The sequence below is a fragment of the Heptranchias perlo genome, chromosome 1 (assembly GCF_035084215.1).
Source record: "Heptranchias perlo isolate sHepPer1 chromosome 1, sHepPer1.hap1, whole genome shotgun sequence".
In the NCBI taxonomy this organism is placed as follows: domain Eukaryota; kingdom Metazoa; phylum Chordata; class Chondrichthyes; order Hexanchiformes; family Hexanchidae; genus Heptranchias; species Heptranchias perlo.
Genome location: NC_090325.1, coordinates 175,782,642 through 175,803,098, shown reverse-complemented (window position 1 = coordinate 175,803,098; position 20,457 = coordinate 175,782,642). Strand labels below are relative to the sequence as shown.

At 43.5% G+C, this 20,457-nt stretch overlaps 1 protein-coding gene across 1 annotated transcript in view; it reads left to right on the top strand.

Annotated features, from left to right (window-relative positions):
- Positions 1-20,457, top strand: part of slc7a11 (solute carrier family 7 member 11) — a 158,874-nt gene that overhangs the window by 61,523 nt on the left and 76,894 nt on the right. Inside the window, exons 4-6 of the mRNA XM_067972315.1 lie at positions 1,100-1,225; positions 3,115-3,214; positions 6,175-6,219. Coding sequence (XP_067828416.1) covers positions 1,100-1,225; positions 3,115-3,214; positions 6,175-6,219 — 271 coding nt within the window. The remainder of the gene's footprint in view (positions 1-1,099; positions 1,226-3,114; positions 3,215-6,174; positions 6,220-20,457) is intronic.

The following is a 20,457-nucleotide window of genomic DNA, read 5'->3' as shown; positions in this document are numbered from 1 at the left end:
TTGCTGCCTGGCCGCCTGACATCCTCTGAACTCAAGGGTTCTAGGTGCAAGGCCAAGCAACAGCTCCTTTGGACACCCCTCAAAATGGGCACCTTTCTGTTGCAGAGAGAGGAAACTGAGGTGGGAGGACTGGGGATGCCCCCTTCCGCTTCCTATCCATGGCTGCCCTATTCCTGCACCTTTTTGCAGTTGCAGGCCCAGATCTGCCTATCAGGGGAAGTCCTAGAAATCCTGGGGCAAAGTAAGGGTCGGGTGGGGGAGGGTGACACCAATGTAATTGTTCTCCGTGGTTCTCCAACCCTTTTCCTCTTTATGGCGCCTGGGAACTGAACATTCCACAGATGCTACAGAGAGGAATACTGGGGCTTGAGTTTCAGATGTTTAATTCCTTTTTGTACAGAAATCCTGCTACAGAGCTCTTAGTATTTCATAATATCTGCTGTGAGGGGTGTCATGACATGTCCTAAATTGAGGGAACTTTGTATCTTTAGCAAATAACTCTCTACATTATCCATTAGCTTTTACCAATATTGGTATTTTCCACATTATCCATGTAAGCCACTTCTTTAGGTCACATAGTAGTGGACGGCAGGTGACCTGCCACCAGTTTCTGTGCTAAGACAGACCTGTGACTAGCTACTAGGAGGTGTATCAGTGCAGCTTTGGGTAGTCTCCCTCTGATTTCTCTCTCCCTCTGATTTCTCTCTTCCCTCGCTGTGAGGCAATACCTGGCCTATGCCTTATTCTCCCCCTCCAGGCCTGCAATATCTGACTGAAAATAGGAAACCTGGTGTGTGAGAAATCGCAAGCACGATAGGCACTTCCTGCATCAATTCCATACAGGTTCCAAATTAGAGCAATTTTCGACAAGGATGTTGGGAGAGATGGATTTTTTTCCATGTTGGCAATATTTTGATCCTTTATCATTTATCAAATGCTTTGTTACCTTTATGTTCCACAGTTTGACAATAATGTGCAGGAAATTGTTTAGCGTTGGTTTCGATCCAGTTGCCAGTCAGCGGTACCTTTGTGTGTGACATTGTGCAGCATGTTGTTGCCTGAGGTAACAGTGTTTATTTTATTCTGTTTTGTTTTCCAGCTGTGGTAATGTACATTAACAGCATGAGTGTCAGCTGGACTGCACGGCTACAGATCTTTCTGACATTCTGCAAACTTGCTGCCATTTTAATAATCATCATCCCTGGAATGATGCAGTTATTCAAAGGTGAGCAGTCACAAAATGCATTTCCATTTCTAATGAGCTGTAGAGCAACCAAATATTCCGGAATGACAAAATATAAATGGTCGTTCTCTACTGGTTTGTTAACATTGTTGCGCTATATCAAACATTACTATTTCTTTTCCTTTTGTAATGAAGAAATCATCTTAGTTTTCCATATTTTACTTTTATTCTCTCTATCAAAAATGCCATCACTTCAAATAAAGAGTCTATTATTGTGGCGGCTGAACTAAAATCTCATTCTGCAATACAAATTTACTTTCAATGACAGACACAATTTGCTTGCACCAGCTTAACAAGAAGTTTTGTTTTAACCTGAGTTACTAAAAGGGCCTTTAATATTAAGAATTTCTGGCCAGAAATTCTCGATTTTATACAGACTGCTCAGTGATATCTGAGGAGAGATTACACATAGGTTGTATTCTCCAGAGTTTCGAAGGTTAAGGGGTGATCTGATCGAAGTTTATAAGATATTAAGGGGAACAGATAGGGTGGATAGAGAGAAACTATTTCCGCTGGTTGGGGATTTTAGGAGTAGGGTGCACAGTCTAAAAATTAGAGCCAGACCTTTCAGGAGTGAGATTAGAAAACATTTCTACACACAAAGGGTTGTAGAAGTTTGGAACTCTCTTCTGCAAACGGCAATTGATACTAGCTCAATTGCTAAATTTAAATCTGAGATAGATAGCTTTTTGGCAACCAAAGGTATTAAGGGATATGGGCCAAAGGCAGGTATATGGAATTAGATCACAGATCAGCCATGATCTTATCAAATGGCAGAGCAGGCACGAGGGGCTGAATGGCCTACTCCTGTTCCTATGTTCCTATCACGGTAGACTCTGAGTCCACACCAATTTTTTGAAGATTTTGAAGCAGCATCATTGTTATTAGAAAGTCATTGGCATACCTCCCCAAAGGTATTTATCAAAGATGCAACTTGATAGTAGTGTCATTTATGACATGTCAGGAAGCATCATTGTGTCAGGTAAATACCACTGATGCCTTTTGCACAAAAAAAAGAAAGACTTGCATTTATATAGCGTCTTTCACAACCTCAGGACGCCCCAAAGTGCTTTACAGCCAATGATGTACTTTTGACGTACGGTGTAGTCACTGTTGTATTGTAGGAAAAGCGGCAGCTAATTTGCACACAGCAAGGTCCCACAAATAACAATGTGATAATGACCACATAATCTGTTTTAGTGATATTGGTTGAGGGATAAACATTGGCCAGGACTCCACTGGCAGAATTCCACTGCTCTTCTTTGAAATAGTGCTATGGGATCTTTTAAATCCATGTCAGCCTAGATTTTGTCTCTGGAGTGGGACTTGAACCCACAACCTTCTGACTTGGAGGCTACCACTGAGTCACGGTTGACACCCTTTTTTTTGTGGTCGCTCTGCACAGTTTCCGGCCTACAATAATACGGGACCCTTTGTTACAGTGCCAGTTTTCAGATTCTCAGACACATTGCAGCAGGTAGATAAATTCACCGATACATCAGTGTTGGCCTTGAAGCTGTAACTTCTGAGTTTCTCTGACAGTAAAATTGTGCATCTTAGTACATTTGAATGTGGGGGGGGGGGAGGGGAACAGTGCCTCATTTATAATCGACTCTTGGGCCTTTCTTCCAGCAAAAGAAAAAAATTGGAACATTCATTTTAATCATTAATCAAACCCTTTCTTCCCACACCTTTTAACTTACAACATGGGTCTGCTAAGAACTTGGAACGCACCCATTAATTTGATAAATCAGTTTGAAGAATGTGGACCATCAATATGTATGAATGATTGTGTATTTGGTCAATCAAGACTACTTGCTTGCGTCAGCCTCTCTAATCATATACATAATCCTTTCTTTCACATACTACAGGACAAACGGAACACTTTAATCAAGCATTTAGAGTAAAAGAAGTTAGCGTTATGGGATTTCCCCTCGCTTTTTATTCTGGAATGTACGCATATGCAGGATGGTAAGTGCTCTCACTGTCTATCAGAAAATAAGGACATGAAAGAACAGGATAGAGAAGGGCAGTAGCCCTTGCAGAAAATGTTCTTACAGAGGCTCTTGTTAAAGGAAAGGTATCCCTTAATTTATATGTGTAATAGAATCCCCAACAATCTGCTCATTTAAAACATGACAGCAAGTATGTTGAATTATTTTAGCACAATGCTAGTTTTAGCTTAAATAGTGAGATTTTATTTTTTTCTGAAAACGTGAAACCATTTGCTATTTATTCTCTCCTTAGCACTGATTAAATTCCCTCCTTTCTTCAGGTTCCCCCAGTCTTATTCCCTAACGGAGGTGAGCAGCCAACCTATTCCCAGGGCTTTGCCAATGCTGCAGCATAACCGGCCAGTAGGAGTATCATTCATTCCTCCTCTCAGTGCACTTTCTTGACAGGCCAGTCAAGACCAGGAACTCGCCATGTAGGGAATCACCAGCACAAGCCCATACCTTATCACACACACTGCACAGTCCACTGGTACAGCAAGATAGATCATGGCCATTCCCTTGTCAGATTCCCAGCTAACATTACCTAGCTTAGCTTAAAAAAACAGCAAAACTAAAATAGGAATTTTGATAATGTTGGATCATTGGATCTTATAAGAGATAAAGACTTTTGCACTCAATAGTCTGTGATTTTCCACTTTTCAAAGTGAACTGAAGCAGAAAACCCTGCCTGAAATCTTCTGGACCCTTTGCATGCGGAAAAATACATAAATATTTTATTTTTCCTTTCCCTGTCGGTGCTCAAGGCCCAAGGTACTTGCTTTCTTAATGGGAACTTAGAAAATGCAGTGAACGATGGGAGAAAACCAGCCTATATAGGGCCGGTTCTGTGTTCCGGCATTCCCAGCAGCGAACTGTGCTTGTAAGGATCGCCGCCTGAGCCAGCCCATGACTTTCCGCCTATTAAGATGAATGGGTGGAAAATTTCAGGCTGCACACCTGCAACATACTGCCTGTGCGCGCAGTTCAATGCCAGGATCGCCAAATAGCGGAGTTGATCCTTACGTTATGACATATAGAACTAGACCTGTCAAATCAGACCCATTTACTCATCTTTGACCTGTTATGGATCAGCTCAGAGCTACACATAGGGTTATCAGCCATCCAGTTTTTGACTAGACAATCTGGCTTTCAAATGGAGTGTTTAGAGACTTCTAAAATGTAAGCTGGGTACTAAGGCCAGGGCCACACTCACTCAGCCTCCCCCCCCACCAGCTCCTGATCATAGCCCCGATCACTCAGCCTCTCCCCACCAAACCCCGATCACGGCCCCGATCCTGCGGCCTCCTGCCACTATTTACCGCTCCCTCCCGCCGGCCAGGCAGTCAATCTAGCCGGCTGTCGGCCTAAAGTTATTCAAATGTGGCCCTGCCGAAAAGATCGGTAGGGCCTCCACGTCCCCGGCCTTGCTGGGTTCTTTCCCTGCAACCGGGCTCCTCCACACCCTTCCTGCCTCCCCGTTAATATCAAGGCCCAAGTATCTGTTTTTAAAAATAGAAATGTGTTTCTTCCATTTAATTCTGTGATTGATGATACTGTGATATTAGTTTCTATGATTTCTAAAGCTTCAATGAATTTCACCAGTATACAACAATAACAAAAACAACTTGCATTTATATAGCGCCTTTAACGTAGTATAAATGTCCCAAGCAGCATTATCAGACAAAATTTGACACCGAGCCACATAAAGAGATATTAGAACAGGTGACCAAAGGTATACCTCAAGCTGTGATCCCATTTCTTACTCTGCCCTTGTCATGTTTCAAAATTGGCAATATGGCAACCCTAGGTTCTTGCCCAACCTAATATTTTTTCAGTGTTTCTTAAAATAATGATAACCAGATCAGTAAATTGCAATCCGTCCACAATCAGAATGACTTATTATTTTATGTTTGCTTCATAATAAGTAATGTGCACCAGTCTACTATCAGTTGATGGCCTAGTATCACAGTGTTTAGGTCCTCCCACATTGGGCTATCACTTGCCTGGACAATGCAGCCGACATGTGCCAGTTTCACTCTTGAGAAAACGGTCTCACACTCCACGTTTTCTCCTCTTCGTATTGGGAAATAGTTACTACCTTCTCCGTTTCCTCCCGAGAGTCCAGGCAAGATCGGGGAGACTGGAGAAGATGAACCCATGTCTTGATGGCCCCATTAACTAAAAGCACTTCAGCCAGCTTCCTTATGGTGACAAGGCTAGGATATGTTTGATAAAAAGCAACAATGTGTGGAGCTTAATAGATAATACGTTTCAAAGACAGCCTATTTATCTCGGCTGATGGGATACTATTTTTTGAAGGTTTTTGCATCTTAGGGAAATTGATTTCTGCCATTTTGAAAAGTCAGTTAGATTTACTGTGTATTACTGGAGGAAATGAATCAAGGAATACATACTGTGTCACTGAGCCACTAATGAATTAATTGTAATGGACAGGCTTTGCAACAACAGCTTGCATTTGTACAGCGTTTTTAATGTAGAAGAACATCCCAAAGCGCTTTAACAGAGGTGCAATCAGAAATAAATGGACAAGAAGGAGATATTAAGAAAGGGTGACCAAAAGCTTGGTCGAAGAGCTGGATTTTAAGGAGAGTCTTATAGGAGGAGGCGGTGGTGGCAAGGCAGAAGGACTTAGGGAATTCCAGACTGTGGGGCCTCGGCAGCTGAAAGCATGGCTGCCAATGGTGGGGTGATGGGAGGGTCGGAGGTCACACTGTAAATGAAATAAAACAGTACAAAATTAAGATATTTTGATGATGTAATATTCTTTATAGCACACCAAGGGTAAACCTCTGAAATTATGTTCACAATTTTGTTTCCAGTGTGAATTAAGTAATAGTATTGAATGATTTTGTTTAAACTGCTGGAAATCATGTTTTATAAGATTGTCCTCTAATTATTCTTTGCTATTTTATCCAGGTTTTACTTGAATTTTCTCACAGAAGAAGTAGAAAACCCTGAAAAGTAAGTCTTTCAAATTGATTTTGTTTTAAACAATTCTCTTTGAGAAAAAGTCTGAAAAGCATTTCAAATGTTTCAGGAGAAGGTTTCTCTTTACACATTTAGCACAACTGGTAGACCATGCCGCTCTGCCTGATGTAAATTATACGTTCAGCTCCTGTGAGGGATGTGCTGAAGTGAAGTAGCTACATTGCTTAACACAGGAGAAAAAAGCTTCTAAAACTACACTTACCTCAAGTAACGTGCTTAAAAATGGAGCAGTGCTACCTGCGGGAGAACAAAAGTAAATCAGTATAGAAAGGACTGGATGGTGCAGTGATCCCGGAATAGGCCTCGGCAGCAGGCTGGGGTTTCTTCATGGGCCCAGGAGGAGCAATCCTCCTGCTCCTCCTGGCCCCACCAAGAAAAACGTAAACATTTCCTGGGTCATTTTCTCAGCCGCTGCCAGCGGCCCCTTTAAGGATCACCGGTTAAGCTTCTCACCGCCTGGTACAGGTGGGTGGAGCTTGTGTGGCACACATGCTCCACACATTTGCACGTCAAAACTGTAATCGGGGTCTATGTACAGCATAGGACCCCAATTTGCATATTACAAGTGGCTTCTCGCCTGAAACTGGTGAGTGCTCCAGTTGCCCATCACAAGACCCTACACAAGATGGCGGCAGCTGGAGCACCAGTACAAATGGAGCGGTAAGTGTTCTGACGTCAGTTTCGGGTCACTAGCACCTCACTCATGCCGGGTGGAATGACTTAAAATTGGTCCTTGTGTTTTCACTTCTGGCACCTTGATTCAAATCCAGCTCAGATCAATGGGATGAGAGATTTCTCTGTCTCTCCAAGGATCTGAGACCAGTAGCTGTAGTTCAAGTTCCAGCCAGACACAACCCTGTTTACATTGCTTGGCTCTTGCTTGTCTGGAACTTTAACTACTCTGTTTAAGAGAGAGCTCTGCAGATACTCAGATATGTACATGGGCAGGACTGTCTCCCAAAAGTTACAAATTTGAATTTTTAAAGAGCAGGGAGGAGAGACTGCCTGCTCTCTGTAAAGTTTAGCCCAGAATTTCCTGGAGACTTGTGCCATTGCCATGGTGCATCTACGGCGTTGGCTTCATTTTAGACAGTAAAAGTCCCAGGAAATTATGGCGTAAGTGAGTTGCTCCATTATTTATGCCATTCCATAACTTCCTGGAACTTTTGTGCCACTCTGCCAATATCTACGCCGAAACTGTCCAAATTTATTACCATGGCTCCACTCCCCAGTTAAGTTTCCTGGATTTACTCCAGTTTTCACACCGCAGCCACTTAGACTGAAAAATAATGGCTCACGTGAATGTATTTAAATTCATGAGTTCAAAATAATTGATTAAAGTAAGACAAAATCTTTGCGCTTTCTTGATATTTGTAATTCTTAGCTACAATCCATCAAAACACTTATTTTTCGTCATTGTGTGTTAGATTGTGTGCACGATGTAGGGCACTGAAGTGCCTCCACATGCTAAAGCGAGAGTGAAGGAGAAATGTGTTTAGGCCCAAAATGAGCAACGCACTCGCAGCGAGCACAAGAAGCAGTAGGCCCAAGGCTTATTTGAAATCAGGCGTCATCTGAATCATTTCGGTGAGCGGCGGGCGCCTGTCAGGTCTCCTGAGGCAGCCCTCCATTTTCCTCTTGACCAATTTGGGTCAGCTGTGACACTAGCAGCGGCCCTCAGGTAGGTCTTGGGAGTCGGGGAAGTGAACGGGATGGGGCGAGCGCAGGCCGCTAGCGGCCCACGGTAGCGCTGTGGAGCCAGAAGGAACACTTCTGCTCCTCCTAGCTCCACATTAAAGTAAGTTCAAAAGAATAAACTTACCTTTATGCTGGCGGCCTCCAGCAGTCCCTTTAAAGATCACTGGTTAGGCCGCAGAACGAACTTGAAAAACTGAACTGAGCATGTGAGTGCTTGCACTGCACAATTTCTGAATAATTTCAGAGAAGGGTCTTCAAACGGATGTTAGGTTCACATTAGCATATGCAACTTGTCCAAGATGGCAGCCAGAGATGCCTGAATATCGGCCAAGCCAATTGGCATTGGATGTAATTCAGGCACACTTGAGGTGCAGGACGTAGCCCCCGAAATTGGACCTTTTTGCCTCGTTAATCACCCATGAAAAGAGCAAAACAAAGTCCAATTTTGCCTCCTCCCCCCCCCCCCTGCCGTTTGCCCCCAATCTGAGATTGTTTAGGTAGCTTAAATTACAAATGTAATTTACTAAATAATTGGTTTAAAAAAAATCCTCCAATTTCAAATGTTCCTGAAAATTGAATACAGCAGCTGAGTGTGCCCATAACTCAAACAATTTTCTGCAAGTGACTCACGTGGTGCCAGTATTGATCTGTTTAATTGATGTGGAGGGGTTAAGCCATTGGCTGCGCTGCTTCTGCGGTCCCTGATGCACCATTATGCTTGCTGTGCCATATTTAAATTACTGTTACAGGAAATTTTGAAGTATGTTCGCATTGGGAGCATTGGAGACATGAAATGACGTAATTTATGGCGTAAGTCACAAATTGCAACGTTCCAGGAAATTCTGGGCTATTTCGGTAGGTTTACAATCCTACTTTGACAATACAGTGGATTTACAGTGCATGCAATGTCAAGCCTTGTCTTGGATTTAAACTGCCAGTTCAATGTCTGTGTAAAGCAATTTGGGCTTCACTCCGATGCTAAACTGAGACTGTAAATACTCCCTAAACATCCTAACTGAAATGACCTAGAGCTGTCTAGATCTAGCTCCTATTGGGCCCAAATCCCTAGCACAAAATTGTTCATAGTTTAACACTAGCAGGTACTAAATTGGCATTCTTACTTAGAGAGGGTGGCCGCTATAGTAAAGGAAATGTGTTGTTTTGCATGAGGGAATTTTTGTTTTATGTTAGTGTTGAGATACATTACTGGAGCATAGTCAAGAGAACATTGCTCTCAATCTAGCTCATGCTGTACCTGAACCTGTGAGTGTTTAATGCTTACACTGGGTGAAAAAAACTGGAAAACTGTTTTGTTCCTCAGCAATGATATCCTTCATCATAGGCCACCATGAAAACATTGCTGAAAAATTAAAAAAAACTGCATAATTAAGTCACCCAGTAAGTACATCAGAAGATAGGATTAAGAAAATAACCATTCAGTCCATCCAACTCAACCTGATATATAAATACATGTTTAGGAGCTATTTTGGCGCCTTGTGGAATGTCACCTATATAAAGTCAAGGAGACACACCCGGAGAAAAGAAAAAGCCTGTTATTTTTGCCACTGGCATTTTTGCCTTTAATAGTCATTTGCTTCCAGTCAACAAGCATTGAAGGTAATGACAGGCTGGCATCTTTTTTAGTCCTTTCCCTTCCCAAAGGTTAACAGTCATAGTTTTGAGGATAGGGATATATTGTGGCTTATGCCTCTTAAAGGCAGAAACCTTTAATAGCAGAAGCACTGTGGAGCAGTCGGAGTGAGAAAAGGTGGTGAGGGTTGAAGTAGTTTGACTTTTTTAAATTAGTATTATATTTGCAAATATGCATTGTATCATTTGCTAAAAATATGTTGCTACTAATCACTGATTGATGTTATGTTTACAATACGTCATGTATTTCAGAAAAAAAAATCTTCAATTTAGTTTATCTGTTACTTTGTTCATTAAGGTTCCATTACTCATATCCAGATTTATCAAAATCATTATTTAAAAATAATATACACCAAAACCAGGGTCAACATCATCACTAGTGCACCAGTGAAGTTATTATAATCTGGAGATTAATAAGCAAGTACAAAGGCAGACATTACAAACTGCTATGGAAGCTTCAGCAGTTTATCTTTTCAACCCCAAGATTTTGTTACTGCCACAGAACATACTCTGCTACACTGCTTTTAACTGTAGACATATGCTTAACAATACTTATGTTTATCCATTTTCATTTTTGCTGGGGGGGCGGGGGGGGGGGGGTGTTAGCTGCCATGGCTGACAGCACTGGAAGGCCAGTTCCTGTGATCAAATCACATTATTTAAACCAAAGTGATCTTGCAACACATGAATTGAAAAGTGACACCTGAAGTTAGTTGCCTTTGTGTAATTGGAGAACATCATTGTTTGAGAATATTATGTGTGTGTGTGTGTATATATTTTATATATATGTATATATATAAAATACATATATGTATATATATAAAATGATAGATATTACACATATCAATCTAGATTCTGAAAGGCAGATTCTAAATGTTTATATATATGTATATATATAAAATATATATATGTATATATATAAAATGATAGATATTACACATATCAATCTAGATTCTGAAAGGCAGCAGCAATTATTCCTTGTTCGTGGTGATTGTTCATTTTACACATTAACAAGGATCATTCAGGCTCTGATCCTGTTGCAGAATTCCTCTCTGCTGGGTGGTTTGATCACTTTAAAAGGCATAAAAACAAGATTTAAAAAATGCCATCAACTATCTCTCTAAAAGAAGGCTTTTACAATGATATAACGAAACAGTTTAAAGATAAATGTATCTGTGGAAAAATTGCATTTCTGCTTTTCACCCTTACAGTGGTAAAAAGCATGTTTAGAATTACTTAGAATTCATAAAATACCTTGACATTAGGCATTTCTTTGAGGGATGACAGTTTTGCCTCAGTGTAATTTAAGCAGCTGGAAGATCCCCCTGTACTCTTGGCTAGCTGCAATCCATTAAAGTCAATTTTATCTTAGGGTTTATGTCTGACCTATGTGGTAATGTGTGCGAATCCCACTCGAAAGGTGAAGTGCAAAAAGTACTCAATTCTCCAGTCTAAACTCATTTGAATAATTATTTACAACTACAGTTGCAAACTCAGACAGGTCTAGAAAAGACAACAGTGGTGAGAGAGGAAAATTATATGTAAATGACCTTTAAAGGGATGGCGACATTTAAAGGGAAATATCACAACAGAGAAGACAAAAACACTGAAAGGTTTTGAAGAGCCTCAAAAGGCATCTCAACCCATTAAAAGCCTTTACCTAGCCCGACGGAATGGGGGACTAAGAGGTGGCAGGCAGCAATGAAGGGAAAGGGCACCCTAGGTGCAGGCATGATCTGCAAACAAGTGACGGAGCTGGCCAGCACCCAATGCCTTGTTTGATTGCTGCTGAAGTCAAAGTGGTGCTTCATTAGGTCCTTGCAAGAAGAGTTTCCCCACTGGATGGGTACCATCCCCATTGGTCAGCATTGCAGCAAGCTTACAAGGAGGTGCAGCCACATTTCAGGCCACATCTGACTATTACTCTCCCTGTTTGTGGCAACCCTATGTTGCAACACTGTCACAGGTATCCTTGCATTAGACGGCACAGCTCTGCATCTGAACCAGACTCCAAGAAGCCAGGTCCCCTAAAGGTATATCGGAACCTGCAAAAATGGTTGGTGGCATCTGAATTTCTTCTTTCATGCAGTTAAAGAAAGAAAGACTTGCATTTATATAGTGCCTTTCATGACCTCAGGACGACCTAAAGCGCTTTACAGCCAATGAAGCACTTTTGAAATGTGTTCACTGTTGTAATGTAGGAAACGCTATATATGTAGAAAAGTTATGTACAAAGCATGACATGTGTGATTGGAGTGATCCTGTAGAGCTTTCCAGCATAGTGGTTAGTTAGACATTCACATCTCAGGGAGATGCCACTGAGGGCCTGTTGGCACAGCTTCATTTAAGAAGAGAAGCCTCTACCAACTTCTTCCAAAGTAAGGTCATTCCACCTCCCTCTCCAGTTAAGGTGGTTTGATTGTGACAGGGGGACACAGAGCACCATTTAGGCAGCCTGACCTGCCTAGAATCCATCTGCAGGTCCTTCTCTTCTGAAGCTGTCAGCTCAGACTGTTGGAAAACTCATCGGTGCCAGTAAAGGGAGCTGGGAGAAAAGAAAAAAATAATTAGCAACAATTGGTACAAAGACTCGTGAAAGTGCCAGGAGAAAAAAAGTAGAAAGAAACATTCACCTTTAGCACCTGTGTGCCTTTTAAAGGCCCTCCCACCTGAAGGTCTGCTCCTGGCCATGCTGGGAACTTGGCGTCCAACATATCTGTCCACCACAAATTGGAGCAGTGGTCTTTCCTGCCCCTTTTCATATATCCTGATGTAGTTCCTACCTACTGAGGGTAGAAACTTCCAATGACCACCCCTGGCCCACATGGAAATTGGTGTGGGTCCAAGATTTGAGAGCAATCCAGTGGGACTCCTTTCTATCTCCTTTTGAGGTCCAGTACACCCCATCTGTGCCTGAAAATGGGCACAGATGGAGTGTGCTAAAATCAGCCCTACTGTTTCTGCAGTTTTCTGATCCAAAAGGTATTCCTGAAAAGAAATTAAGCACTGCTAAAGGATAAATCAGTGATTGATGTGCAACATACCAATCTTACTATTTTATATCTTTATGCGGGAAAGTGGAGTTAAGGGTGTGGATCTCTCATTTGGTCACAACTCATAGAATTCCTTCTAGCTGATCTTCAGAGCAGCAGGAGAAGATTTTTCTGTCTTTCTGTTTATGTAAAGATGTCGGGCCCATCCCTTTTGCCTGAGCCTGTTGTCAGCTAGTCCTCCCTTGCAGATCGCAGCTCGCAACTTGCTAACTGTGAGCTTGTCAATTTAATTGGCCATGTGTTAAAATCTGGAAAATGTTAGACATTCCCACTTCATAACAGGCTTCAGCTTCCCCAAGAACAAAAGCCAAATAAAGCCAAGCACAGCCCACGGCTAGGTTTTTGCACTGTGGAATATTTAACGGTGAAGAAAGAAACCAACACTGAAAGAAGTCATCTGCTCTTTGCTTTAAAAAGCATTCTTAATTAACTGTGGCATGTTCTGTAATAATCTGATTGATTCCTGCAAGATATAATTTATTTAGAAGTGAGTATCATTGTCCCTGATTGTGCTTTGTCTCGGATAATGCTACAGGAACACTGTGCCACACTGCATCCCACTATTAAAGATATTAAAGACTGCCAATTGGAATGATTTCTTATTTTAATGAGAAAAATCTGCGCTCGAAACATTAATAGGGAGCTGAACCCCAGTGGCAATGTCACTCCTTTAATTTTATTGCTGCCAATTTTCTCCATTTAATTGTTCTGAGTTTTTCTCAGAACTTTCTAACTCTTTTGGTCCAAACACTCTGTGAACACATATTTATTCCAGGTGGGTTGCCATGGCACATTTTTTCATGCTGGAATTTTGAGTAAATTATGCGATCGGGGTCATATTTACTAAAGCTGCGCTCAAATAAGGATAATAGCACAGGAGATAAGTTTTATACAGAAACTACAAACGCGTGACAAGACTTAACACCAAAATACATTCCAAGGTTGTATTAGTGGACTGAATAAGTGAGCACAGAGTGCTAAAATATCAGGAATAAAAAATATTTACAGCAATTAAATATAAAAAATAGTGTGTGATACGATGAAGGGAACTGCTTCAGAGCTCATTTAGTCTGACTGTGTGTCACCTTGGGTTAGTTGGTAAGACTTTCAACAACAACTTACATTTATATAGCGCCTTTAAAGTAGTAAAACGTCCCAAGGCGCTTCACAGCAGCATTAGCAGACATTTGACACCAAGCCGCATAAAAAGATATTAGGACAGGTGACCAAAAGCTTGGTCAAAGAATTAGATTTTAATGAATGACTTAAAGGAGAATAGAGAGGCAGAGAGGTTTAGGGAGGGAATTCCAGAGCTTAGGACCTAGGCAGCTGGAGGCACGGCCGCCAATGATGGAGGGAAGAAAATGGGGGATGCCCAAGAAGCCAGAATTGGAGGAGCGCAGAGATCGAGGGGGGGTTGTAGGGCTGGAGGAGGTTACAGAGATAGGGAGGGGCAAGGCCATGGAGGCATTTTGAACACAAGGATGAGAATTTTAAAATCGAGGCATTGCTGGACCGGGAGCCAATGTAGGTCAGCGAGCTCAGAGTTGTTGCATGAACGGGACTAGGTACGAGTTACGATACGGGCAGCAGAGTTTTGGATGAGCTCGAGTTCATGGAGGCTGGAAGATGGGAGGCTGGCCAGGACAGCATTGGAATAGCCGAGTCTAGAAGTAACAAAGGCATGGATGAGCGTTTCAGCAGCATTTTAGGTCAGAACTGGTCAGAGCCTGAGCATTACAGGCTCCGACTAGTTCCACGGACGATGGAACACCAGAGGCCCTCTAAAAGTAAGTGTTCAATTGTTTTTGTGGGCCCCGATTGAGCAGGAGTGCAAAATAATTTGGGCCACTATCGTCCTGGAACCCCCACCCTCCACGATCACGACCCCACCCCCCACCCCCCCCCCTTGCAACTTACTTTGTTGGCGGCAGCTGCGGCCCAATTTTCAAGCATCAATCTACGTCAGTTTGCCTGTTTGGCGCCCTGCGGCTCACCTGTGAAACCTCAAAATGACAGAGGCCTCTTTGCCGCCAGAGTGGGTGGCCGACCAGCATGCTCCGCCAGTCAAAATCTACCCCCCTGAGTCATAGACCTCTCCATATGAGCATCAATCAACCAACAGGAAGGATAGGATGAGGTAGATGTCAGATATTATCTAGCCCAGGAATACAGCATTTTGCTTCTTATCAGCTCTCCATCTGCTGGCCAGACCAAGAATTGATTAAACTTACACAAGTGAGTTCTACAGGCAGGCAGCTCTATATAAGGCAAATATAAGGCAGCCTTATATTTGTAAATCTTGATCATGAACAATATGCACTTTGTTTTATGAACTACTGGGTACCAAGATTCTGAACATAACTTGAATAAAGTTATCTTAAAATATGTTTGAGGTTCCTAAAGTACAAGTTACAAACTCAACAGTGACCATGAGGTTCATGAGGTGACCGCGATTGTAAAAGACAAGGCTGAAGCGTTTGCAACCATCTTCAGCCAGAAGTGCCAAATGGACGATTCATCTCGGCCTCCTCCCGATACCCCCACCATCACAGAAGCCAGTCTTCGGCCAATTCGATTCACTCCACATGATATCAAGAAACGGCTGAGTGCACTGGATACAGCAAAGGCTATGGACCCAGACAACATCCCGGCTGTAGTACTGAAGACTTGCGCTCCAGAACTAGCTGCGCCTCTAGCCAAGCTGTTCCAGTACAGCTACAACACTGGCATCTACCCGACAATGTGGAAAATTACCCAGGTATGTCCTATCCACAAAAAGCAGGACAAATCCAATCCGGCCAGTTACCGCCCCATCAGTCTACTCTCAATCATCAAAGTGATGGAAGGTGTCATCGACAGTGCTATCAAGCAGCACTTACTCACCAATAACCTGCTCCCCGATGCTCAGTTTGGGTTCCGCCAGGACCACTTGGCTCCAGACCTCATTACAGCCTTGGTCCAAACATGGACAAAAGAGCTGAATTCCAGAGGTGAGGTGAGAGTGACTGCCCTTGACATCAAAGCAGCATTTGACCGAGTTTTGGCACCAAGGAGCCCAAGTAAAATTGAAGTCAATGGGAATCAGGGGGAAAACTCTCCAGTGGTTGGAGTCATACCTAGCACAAAGGAAGATGGTAGTGGTTGTTGGAGACCAATCATCTCAGCCCCAGGACATTGCTGCAGGAGTTCCTCAAGGCAGTGTCCTAGGCCCAACCATCTTCAGCTGCTTCATCAATGACCTTCCCTCCATCATAAGGTCAGAAATGGGGATGTTCGCTGATGATTGCACAGTGTTCAGTTCCATTCGCAACCCCTCAGATAATGAAGCAGTCCGAGCCCGCATGCAGCACGCCCTGGACAATATCCAGGCTTGGGCTTTTTTTTTATTCGTTCACGGGATGTGGGCGTTGCTGGCGAGGCCAGCATTTACTGCCCATCCCTAATTGCCCTCGAGAAGGTGGTGGTGAGCCGCCTTCTTGAACCGCTGCAGTCCGTGTGGTGACGGTTCTCCCACAGTGCTGTTAGGAAGGGAGTTCCAGGATTTTGACCCAGCGATATGTGGCAAGTAACATTCTCACCACACAAGTGCCAGGCAATGACCATCTCCAACAAGAGAGAGTCTAACCATCTCCCCTTGACATTCAATGACATTACCATCGCCGAATCCCCCACCATCAACATCCTGGGGGTCACCATTGACCAGAAACTTAACTGGACCAGCCATATAAATACTGTGGCTACAAGAGCAGGTCAGAGCCTGGGTATTCTGCGGCGAGTGACTCACCTCCTGACTCCCCAAAGCCTTTGCACCATCTACAAGGCACAAGTCAGGAGTGTGATGGAATACTCCCCACTTGCCTGGATGAATGCAGCTCCAACAACACTCAAGAAGCTCGACACTATCCAGGACAAAGCAGCCCGCTTGACTGGCACCCCATCCACTGCCCTAAACATTCACTCCCTTCACCACCGGTGCACCGTGGCTGCAGTGTGTACCATCCACAGGATGCACTGCAGCAACTCGCCAAGGCTTCTTTGACAGCACCTCCCAAACCCACGACCTCTACCACCTAGAAGGACAAGAGCAGCAGGCACATGGGAACAACATCACCTGCACGTTCCCCTCCAAGTCACACACCATCCCGGCTTGGAAATATATCGCCATTCCTTCATCGTCCCTGGGTCAAAATCCTGGAACTCCCTACCTAACAGCACTGTGGGAGAACCTTCACCACACGGACTGCAGCAGTTCAAGAAGGCAGCTCACCACCGCCTTCTCAAGGGCAATTAGGGATGGGCAATAAATGCTGGCCTTGCCAGCGACACCCACATCCCATGAACGAATTTTAAAAAATTTAACCTAACCCGCCTGAGGGAAATCTAACAGGATCAGATCGGCCACCTGTTTTACACCGATTTTACTTTCCTTGACTTCCATTTTTGACAAATCGCAAATGACCTTTAAACCCAACAGTTTTGGGTTATGTTTAAGGATAAACATTCAATTTAATTGAAATTTTGGACTTGAAGAGAGAAGAATTTAAAGCCAGAGGAAAAAATCGGGGCAAAGCAGGAAGTAATGATAGGGTGGCACCAAAGTTGGGTTTTAAAAGCCTGAATGTTGTCGGAGAAAAAGTTTTGAGGAGGAATTTGAGTTAATAGTTAGAGCAGGAAACAGTTAATGAATCTTGATTTCAATACAGTGAGGATGCAGGGAGGAGAAAAATATGCAGGATGTCAAATTTGAGGTTTGGGGGAACACGACAGGAAAGTTCAGAGCAGCACTGATCAAAGTAGTATCGATAAAATAGGAAGGCATAAGAAAGATTGCTGCAATGGTCTGAACTCTTATTTGCCCCAATTTCCTTGGTAGCCACATAATTTTTAAGGCTGTGTATCAGGTAACGAATGAGCTCAATCTGTTGGATTCATTGTTAAGGAGAAATATTACTTGAGGTGAAGAACTTGCAATATAAAATTCTCTGAAAAAAATTATAACAACAATTGCTTAAAAAAATCTCCTCCTTTAGAGGAGATATACTTATTTGTGCAATCTTGTGCCAATACACTATCAGAGGGCTTTCAGTATAAAAGACCCTCTTAGATGATATATCCAAAGGTCTGTCCGCTGCCAGCTGCTTCTGAGTCGAGTGGAGATTAGCAAACTTCCTACTCATTGACATCTATCCCATGTACTTCAGCGCAACTGAAAATATTGGTACCTGCAAGGGCTCGAGTGCAGCTTTTAGGCTGCCAACAATGAGTCTATCTCTTCTCAGGAAGGAAACATTGAAGTTACTTCTTTTTCTAGCAATCTTTCAATTTTACATTGAAAGTGCTTTTCCAAGAGTGGCATTCCCCTTTAAGTTGACAAAATTGCATCTGCTTCCATGCATGTTACATTTGACCTAGTACTTTTGCTCTGCTATCCCATAATTACTCATTTTAAAATGTGTGCAATTTAAAGCAATTAATGCGCTTACCTTTCTAAAAAAAAACAATCCCACAAAACCCAGATTTGAACCCCAATTTCAACTGACTCAGCGTACTCAGAGATGGCAAGTTGTCAAACTTTGCTGGTTGTTGGGAACAGCACAGAGCTAAGATGAGGTGCCATGCTGATGTGAGGGAGGGAAGCTGGCAGAGAGTTCCAGCTTGGATTGCACTCCAGCACAGAGCTGGCCCCAGAGTTATTCAGCCTTCTCAACATGAGTCTGCAGCCTGTGACAAAAGGACAAAATTGAAAATGACTTTTTTGAAATGTTTTTGTACAGCTAGATTTTTAATAAAAGAAGCTTGATTGATTTTTATTTTTGGCTTGTCGCTGCAAGTTGGAATGTCACATTAGTGATGCAGTTGTCCAACAGACTGGACTCAGGCCAGACAAACCAAGCAGAAACAAAAGATTACTGTATAATTTTTAATCAACGTAACAGTGCTCAGTGGATACTTTTGTAACAGTGATCAGTGCTTTGATTTGCAATGAGCATTTCTTTCGCAGTGAGCATTTGCAAATCACTGCTGAAGATCTGCGTGGCTCCAACATCCTGGTGCCCACTGGTAACCTGCGCCACTGACAATGCCAGTCATTCCAGGGTCGGGGGAAGCATATAACAGGCGGCCAATCCGATTCTCGTCTGTTTTACACTCCTCGCCAAAGTTGAAAGTTCTGGCATGTACATTGCAGAGATAATTGGAAAAGATGCAAAAAAAATTAAACTGAAGTTCAGTCGAGGGAGGATTTTAACCATGCTCGCCCATAGTTAAAATCACTTAAAATCGCCCGTAGGATTTACCCGCCGACATCCCCCACCAATCCTACACTCTACGATTTTAACTTGCTCTTCTGAGCAGGAAAGAAGGACAACCGCCAGACACCGGTAGCGTCTCTCCTTAAATATACAGATCATGCTCCGATGGCATCATCGGACTCGACGGCTATTTTAATCAGAGGCCTGCGTTGGGAAGCCGTTGTGGTTTCCCCGCCAGCCCAACCTAGCAGGAAGAGGAGTCATGGCCAGAAGAGGCCCAAAATGGTCATTCTTTTTATTTTTTTTTGCTTTCCTTGTGGGGCCAGAAGGAACAGAAGTGCTCATCTGGCCCCACAAGGAAAGTTTAGGCCTCCCTGTAAACACTTACCTGGACCTCCTGTGGCCAGCATGCTGCCGGCCACCAGCATTGGTTCACAGGTCCAAGACAGTACGGCCCTTAGTTGGCTTGCAGTTAAAATGGTGTCATCGGGACGCAACTTCACTATTTAAATTAGGCCCCCTGCGGCGGGTGGCCTTCCCGGGCCTGATTTCAGGTACGTTAAGACGGTGGGGGTGGCAGGAAGGCTGCTGAATAAAGCTGGCAGCCACCAGCCCACCAGCCTTTTGAATTCCCTTGTATTCCTACTCACACTTTCTCATGAAAAAACTGGATTAAAATTTTAAAAATCACAAAGGGGCCAAACATCCACAGGCCCAGCATCCCGCTGTATATGCCAGGTTGTGCCTGCCAGTTACCTCAGTGCTGACCCTAACAAAATTCACAGGGTCATTTAATTTAAACAAAGCAGGCAGGGGCACATCTCAGGCACCAAGGAGGCCGCAAATTATGGCAGAGTGTGGTTCAGGTGGGTGGTGGGGCCACCCCTACGAGAAACATCGTCGTAGTGGCCCACTTGCCCAGGCCTGGATCCCCAGTAGTGTTGCCAACCCTCCAGGAATGTCCTGCAGGATCGCAGCAGTGTCCAGGAATGAAAGATTAATCTACTGGACGCTGCTGCGATCAACCCAGGTGGAAAATCATAGGACCATTAAAATTGGAGTGCTTTTAAAAATGTTCTTTTAACACTTTTGTTTATTAGTTATAAAAACATTTGAATGGGAAAAAAAGCCATTTGACCTGGCAGGAGGGTGGTTGGAGGCAGGAGGTCATGTGATGAAACCTCCAGGAATACGTCCAACCAGAGTTGGCAACCCTAAATCCTAAGGTTGGTCCCACTTTCCCTAATTGGCAGGCTGGTATACCTGCTTTCACTTGGCATACCAACCCGCCAATGATCCACCAGGCTGGACATGTGGGAACCCTCAACACAGGAGTCTCTGCCATCGGTTACACCCTCTCCTATGTTACTGGCCTTGTTTGGGGTGGACATAGATTCCGCCCTTACAAGGCTGTATGGAAACTGTTGGGAAAAGCCAGGACACCTGGTATATCTGGGTTCTGGCTTACTATGCGGCTCTCCCATCAAACTCCGCCCCTCCCCCCCCCCCCCCCCCCCCCAACACCGGAGCTACAGTGGGAATACATCAAGAGGTCC